Source organism: Calidris pugnax, unplaced genomic scaffold (genome assembly GCF_001431845.1).
Source record: "Calidris pugnax isolate Ruff unplaced genomic scaffold, ASM143184v1 scaffold111, whole genome shotgun sequence".
In the NCBI taxonomy this organism is placed as follows: Eukaryota; Metazoa; Chordata; class Aves; order Charadriiformes; family Scolopacidae; genus Calidris; species Calidris pugnax.
This window is the reverse complement of record NW_015090872.1, coordinates 1,919,584-1,926,819: the sequence shown is the minus strand read 5'-3', so window position 1 is coordinate 1,926,819 and position 7,236 is coordinate 1,919,584. Positions and strand designations below refer to the sequence as shown.

Sequence of the window (7,236 nt, the reverse complement as noted above, 5' to 3'; positions counted from 1 at the left end):
AGGCGCGCCCCGGGGGGCTGCGCCTCACCCGCCTCCGCGGCCCCCGGGCAGCCCCCGGCTTCTTCCTCCCGCCGCGCCGGGGCGGGCCACGGGCCTGCAGGGGGTGCCCGGCCTCCGGCGGCTGGGCGCAGCGGGGAGACACCGCGGCGGGCGCGTCCCTTCACAGAGACCCCGTAGCGGGCGCCTTCCCCTCACAGGCACCCTCACAGCGGGCGCCTTCCCCTCACAGGGAACACCAGGGCGGGTGCCTGCCCCTCACTGGGAGCCCCATGGCAGGCGCCTTCCCCTCACAAGAACCGCTGTGGCGGGCGCCTGTCCCTCACGAGATCCCCCCATAGCGGGCGCCTGCCCCTCACAGGAACACCGGGACGGGCGCCTTCGTCTCACGGGGACCTCCATGGCGGGCGCCTTCGCCTCACAAGGACCCCCATGGCGGGCGCCCGTCCCTCACAAAAACCGCTGTGGAGGACGTCAGCCCCTCATAAGAACCCCTATTCCGGGCGCCTTTCCCTCGTAAGAACCCCCCCAGCAGGCGCCTTCCCCTCACAGGGACCCCCGTCGCGGGCGCCTTCCCCTCACAAGAACCACTATGGCGGGCGCGTCCCCTCACAGGGACCCCCACAGCGGGCGTCTTCCCCCTCACAACGGCCGCCTCCGCCTCACCGGCCCCCGGGGCGGGCGCCTTCTCCTCACGGAGCCCTCGGAGGGACGGCGGCGTCCCGGCGGGCAGGGCGCGGAGCAGCGGGCGCCGTGCGGGGCCCCGGTAGCGGGCATGGCGGGCGGTGGCGGCGGGGGGGGGGCGCCCCTTTTACACAAAACACCCCCTGATTCTTCCCTTGGAAAATATTCCGAGCCATTACACTTTCCTCGCTTTTATTACCTGAGGGAACTTGACAGAACTTAGAAAGACACAATTGCTATAGAACTTCCACCGGTCTATTTTTTCTTTTTTTTTCTTCTTTTTTTTTTTCCTCAACAGAAAGCCAAATCAAATCGCCGCGACAAGTTTTGTGAAGCCGAAACTGAGGAAAAACCGACACGGAGCGGTAAGAAAAGCTGGGCGGAGGTGCGAGCGGTGCTCCCTGGCGGCTGTCGGGGTCTGTCGGGGCCTGTCGCGATACCTGCGGGGCGGAAAGAAACGTGCGAGCTCGACAGGAGGCGTGAGCAACGGGGAAGAAAGAATAAATGTCACCCGTGGTTTGATATCAACAGTACCAGGGGTGACGTGAAACCGTCCGCGGAAACGTTACCCTTCTCGGTCTACTCGGTCGCAAAGTGTCTTAAATTCATTACTTGGCACTTACTGAAATTCGTGACGTCGAAAATGGATATAAAAAAAAAAGGTGAAGCAAACCTGAGTGAAACAAAATATATTGTACCGACAACAAATGTAATGAAATAACAGCATCTTTTTTTTTTCCCCCTCCTTTTTTTTTTTTTTCCTTTTTTAAATAACTTAAAATACACTAGAAAAAATATGGTCAATATAAATAATTTCGTTTTCATGGAGAACAAATAGATACAAAGCCCGTCCGTACCAAAGTTCGCATAGAAGAGCTTTCCCTCTCTCTTGGCAATAAGCATGAGGGTCTGATGGCAAACTGGGATAACAATCACCGACTGCAAGGTACCCCAGGTTAAATAGCTATACGTCTTTCAAATAATAATAATAATAAAAAAAAAAATCACAAGATTACGTGAATAGATACACCTTTATGAGATAAAATGTAAATGTTTGACAGTCAACTATCAATTCACAAGTTATAGCCAAAATAAACTTTGTTCGTGTGTATCAACATATTTTACATGTACCCAGTACCTCTTATTGGAGTTTGCCGTTGTGTAAAGTGGTGGTTGGGAATTAAATACTCTTTTTTTTTTTTTTTTTTCCTTTTTCTTTTGTTTTTGCCCTCAGGACAAGAGAGACCCAGCCAAGGGAGGCACACTCCGCTTTCCTGACGCTTTCCGCTCCCTTTTATTTCAGAAGCGGGACAGCAAACGACCAAGAAAGATTTAAGAGTGGAAAAGGTGGTGCTTGATCTCCCTCTCTCTTTCCGCTTCCCTCCAAGATTAAAAGAGAAAGAACCCAGCCACGTTTGTTTGTTTTGTTTTGTGGTTTTGTTTTTTTTTTCTACTAAAGATGAGGGTGAAGTGCAAGTGAATCAAAGGACTCCATCAATGAAATACAAATACATGCAACCCGGAATGCTGCTGGAGGAAGTATCCCGGACAGTTTCCCATTAGAAATTCGCAGAGAAATCATTGTCTTTTTTTTTTTTTTTCCTTTTTTCTTTTTTTTTTCTCTTCGTCGTCGTCTTTCTCTCTTCTTTTTGTCGCCATTCCAGACGTGGTTGTTAAACTCAAGTATCTGATGCAACGTGAAAGGAGGCCCGCCTCTCTTATCAAATTTCTTGTATTAAAGTGAACTTCGCAGAAAAAGGTCAGTTTCAAAACCTGTGAACTTCCCAGCTGCGCGTCTAGTTCCTCTAATTCTTTAAATAAGTATATATCTCCCGTCAGTTTCTCCTCTCCCTCGTCTCTCTTTTTTTTTTTTTTTAATTTTTTTTTTCTCTTTTATTTTTCTTCCCCCCTTTTTTATTTTTTAAAAAAAAGAAAAAAATAAAAGGGCGGGAGCGCGGTCACAGCCCCAGGGCGGCGGCGTGTTTCTTGGCCTTCAGGCGGAGGTCGGCGATGCTGGAGTTCTTGCTGGTGGTCTTGGCGGCGGCGGCGGCGGCCACCACGGAGGCGGCGGAGGCGGACTCGGCCAGGGTGGCCAGCGGTAGCCCGAAGGGGGGTGCGGGGAACATCATGTAGGGTGCGTGGGCCAGGTGCGGGTGGAGGTGGTGGTGCGCGTGGGCCACGGCGCTGTCCAGCTGCAGCTGCGCCTGAACCTGCGGGGAAAAGAAGGGCACGGCGGAGGGGAGGGGGGGGGAATGTGTGTGTCACGCGTGTCCGTGTCCCCACGCACCCACCCACCCGCGGGTCCTCCACTTGCCTGCTGGAAGGGCATCCGCAGCGCGCCCACGTTCACGTAGGGGGCCACCCGGCAGGCTTCGAACTGGCTGGCGGCGCCGATCAGCACCCCTGCGGGGAGGCAGGGGGTCAGCGTGGCTGGGGGTGACACCCTCCTCCCACGCGTGGCTGACCCACCCGCATCACACACACTCCCAATCCCCCCCCCTTTCCATGTCCCTGGTACCTTTATGGAGTTGGTTTTCTTGCTTTCGGCATTTGGCTCTTCGGTTTTGGAACCAGACCTGTGGGGGGCAAGGGAGGGGGGAGAAGAAGGGGGAAGGGACACGGGTGTCACATTCGCGCTGCCACCGCCGTGGGGACAGCACGAAGCGCAAAAAAAAAAAAAAAAAAAAAAAACACCAAAAAAACACATTTGTAGCTGCATAATATGATTTACCAGCTCTAGGGCTCCAGGGTCTACACTTCCATAAATACAAGTGACAAATTATCAATAAATCATTCCCTGGTCTACCATATTGCATAATGTTTATTGTAAAAAGAAAAAAAAAAAAAAAAAAAAATCAACCCAAACCAACCATAAACCCAAGGAGAATAATAAAAATAAGCCGGCAGACAAAGAAACCCGGCTGCTGGGCTGGGCTCCCTCCTCCCGGGCAGCCCCCGCTCATGAGCTCCGAAACGCCACGGGAGAAGGGAAAAAAAAAAAAAAAAAAAGAAGGAAAAAAAAAATTAAAAGAGTCAAAATATAAAGAAAATAGGCGCTCGTTGCAGAGAAATTACTTTCTGAGCCCCGGTTTCGCCTTTCCACATCAGGGTCCCATAAGGCATAAATCGCCCCCTGATATCTAATACCAACGGGCGATAATGGGTTTGGATGTTTGCACCATCAGGCCGGAGAAGCTCGTGCTCCTTAATAAATAAATTAATTAGCTTCATCTTCAAGAAAAACTAAACACCAGAGAGTTGAATGACTCACTTTCTTTTTCTTTTTCTTTTTTTTTTTTTTTTTGGGAGGGGGGTAATTACTGTCATAAAAGCTTCCCTACAAAGAAGTTTAGGATTTCTCTGCTCCTCTGTGCAGTGGAGTGTAGCGCAGAAGGGGAATAAATGTCTCATTATCATGATAATCTAATTTGCCTCCACAGAAAAGGCAGCGCGTTGGGCAAGGGCATACTTTTAAATAGTGGAAGTGGAATCGTTGAAATAAATTTCCAGAATAAAGTTCTGCTTTCTTGGAGAAGAGAGGGGAGGGAGGGAGGGAAGAGAGGAGGGAGAGCGCGTCTTAAAACATTCTTGGTTAAAGACAGAGCTCTGCGCCGCATCTCAGAAGCCACATCCACCAAGCAATCCTTTCCCCACCGCCAAAGAAAAAAAAAAAATATATAAAAAATATATTTCTTTTTTGAGGTCTCGCTTGAAGAGACAAATATAAACGTGAATTTCCCCCGCCCTGTCATTTACTTCAGCCAAGTGAAATCTGCCCAACAGCCACGTTCGCCCTCAGCCTCCCCGTGGAAACGCACATTCCGCGATTTACAAATTAGCCCAGACGCCAGCCAAAAAAATATTATTACGACGCGTTTTCCGGAACGATTTTATAAGGCGAATGGGTTTAATCTATGTAAATCTCCCCAAAGTTATTATGCAGCCGGCCATTTGGCATCACGGGAGCGCGGATTCCGCGCCGCCGCCGCGCTCTTTGTGGAGCCCGCAGAAGGAAGCGCCTCCCTTTCACATTTTTCATAGCCAAGTTGAAGCCCTGCAACTTTGTTTTCTTGCCCTTTTCTTTTTTTTTGGAAATTTGCTGGGCGGTAGAAAAACGGGGGAGCGGGAAAACGCGAAAACGAAGGGTCTTTTTACCCCCTTTTTTTTTTTTTCGGTGACAAAAGCTGTTTATCATGACTTTGCGGGTTGGAGGTGCCCGCTCTGTTTCTCTCCTTGCCCTGTGACAAGCTGCAGGGGAAACCCCACAAGGGTTGTGAGCATAGTTGGGTGCAGATGGTGGCCTACGAGCACAGAGATTGAGGGGGAGTATCTGTTACAGCAATACTTTCTAACAGCTGCAGATGTTCGGGGCCTAAAACTACTCCATGTGTTCAAACAAATAAATGACCATCATTTTCTCTTCTTTTATTATTTGAACGGAAATACACCGGAGCAGCTACATTTGTTCTCGTTTTGAGGAGTCACCTTCCTCCCCCCCAGCCCAGCCCGGCAAAGCCCGGACACTTCCACACTCTTCATCTCATCCCGACAAAAATCGCAGAAACCAGCCCAGGAACCGATTTTTTGGAAAACTTTTTGGGAGGGCAGCCCCGAGGTTAAACGCGCAGGTTAAATCAAAGGAAGCTGTGGCTTCTCGGTACGGGAGAACACTTAAAATAGCCTGGTTTTATCCCAGACTTTTTGTATTCCATAAATCCGAACAAAGCCGGTCTGTGCCCTTCGCTCGGTTTCCCTGCCGCTTCCCTCAAGATTTAAGAACTACGAAGGGAAACAGACTGTAATTATTTTTTTCTTTGCCTTTTTTTCTTTTTTTTGGCACTTAGCGGTTCCTAATTTAGTTTATGGTCCCTGCATCTATAAAGTTAATTGGTACGTCAGCCCGGTGAGCAGCCCGCCGTAGCCCTCACCGAGGCAGAGATAAAATAAACGCAGCAAAAAAAAAGCAGCAAAGCGAGGGGACCCGCCGGGAGTCACATCCCCGGAAAGCCCGGGGGAGGCGATTTTAGAGATTTGCCGGGTAGGATTCGGCGCTGGGACCCCCTCACCCCCCTCCCCATCCTCCTCTCTCTGACAGCTTGTGTCGGGAGCGGCGGGGCCCCCCGCCACCCACACCCACGCACCCGGGCACCCACGCACGGCTTGGCTACCTGCACCCTGGCCTCGGAGAGCCCCAGCCTCTGGCTCAGCTCTTCCCGCATGAAGGCGTCCGGGTAGTGGGTCTCGTCGAAAAGCCTTTCCAGTTCGTTCAGCTGCTCCAGGGTGAAATTCGTCCGGCTCCTCCTCTGCTTGATTTTCGTCTGCCCTTCGTCTTCCATCGCTTTCGCATCCTCCTTGCGCTCCTTCAGCTCTGGGGACACTGGGCACGACACAGGCGGTCAGACCGGGGACGGGGGAACCGCGGGGTGCCCGGGCTGCCAGCGAGGAAACCGGGGGAGGGGGGGGGAACCGGGGAGGACCCCCCCCCTTCCTACCCCCGGGGGCTGTGGCAGCGCTAGGCCCGCCTCGGCCGCTGCCTTTCCGGGCCCCGCCGCTCGGCTTTGGTAACCGGAGGAGGCCGGGCCGCCTCCCGCAGCCCGGAGGGTCCACACCGAGCCCACCGCGGCGGGGGGAAGGGGGGGTGTCCGTAGCCCCGCTGCCCGCCCCCGGGGAGGGGGAAGCGCAGCAACAGGTCCCCGGTGCGCTCCGCAGGTCGCCGCGGCCCCTCCGCGCCCCAGCGCGCTCTCTCCCGGGGCTTTGCTCTCCGTTGTTTAATTTTCTACCCCGGCTGCCGGCTTGCCCCCCACGCCCCGCTTATTAGCAAAAAAAATTTGTTAATTAGCCCTTTTCCGGGGATGCTCCCGGCCGCACCGCGCTCCGCCAAAAAAACGCTTATCCGAACAAAACGCGCAGCAGCGATCCGCGGGTCCCCGCGCAGCGACGGGGACGGGGTCCCTGCCCCACCGGTGGGCGCGCAAACCCCCGCGCTGCCGCTCCGCCGGGCGCGGAGCTGCCGGTAGCGGCGCCGCCAACGTAGCCCCGCCGCAGAAAACCCGCGGAATAACCGCGGGGGATGGCTGAGGATAAAGCCGCCCGGCGATCCGCGGAACCGGGGACGAGCGGCGGCGAGGCGGCCCCGGCCCCACGCGTGTCCGCGCAGCCGAGACCCGCGGGAGAACGGACGGTCCCGCGCGTGCGGGTTTTCGTTGGCTTCCCGCGGGATGCTAACCGGGAACAGACTGCGCTGCGAGCAACTTAAACGCTTGTCTAAATATTTTAATCTAAACTTCGAGGCCGGCCGCATATTTCCCATAATTGGGAAAAGATGGAAAGCCGCTCATTAACGCCTAGAGCTGCCGAGCCCTTTCCACCCGCGACCGCGGGTCCGTTTCTCCCGGTGCGCGGCCATCGCCCGCTCCCTCCGACGGGGGGGGGGTTAGGGGGAAAAGCAAAGAGTGGGGACCCCCCCCCCCACCCCTCCTCCCGGTGCCGCCGTTACCGTCGCTGAGCTTGGGGGTGGCCGCCTCGGCGGTTCTCTCCGCGGCGGCGGCGTCGGGC

General features: G+C 54.3%; 1 protein-coding gene across 1 annotated transcript; it reads right to left on the bottom strand.

The window, feature by feature from the left end:
• Positions 1 to 1,476: 1,476 nt before the first annotated feature.
• On the bottom strand, positions 1,477 to 7,235 carry SHOX2 (short stature homeobox 2; the record flags this gene model as incomplete). The annotated part of the gene is made up of 5 exons (XM_014945768.1): positions 1,477 to 2,891; positions 2,996 to 3,084; positions 3,200 to 3,257; positions 5,850 to 6,058; positions 7,178 to 7,235. Coding segments are annotated over 5 exons (666 nt in total), but the record flags the coding sequence as incomplete, so codon positions are not given.
• Position 7,236: the final 1 nt, after the last annotated feature.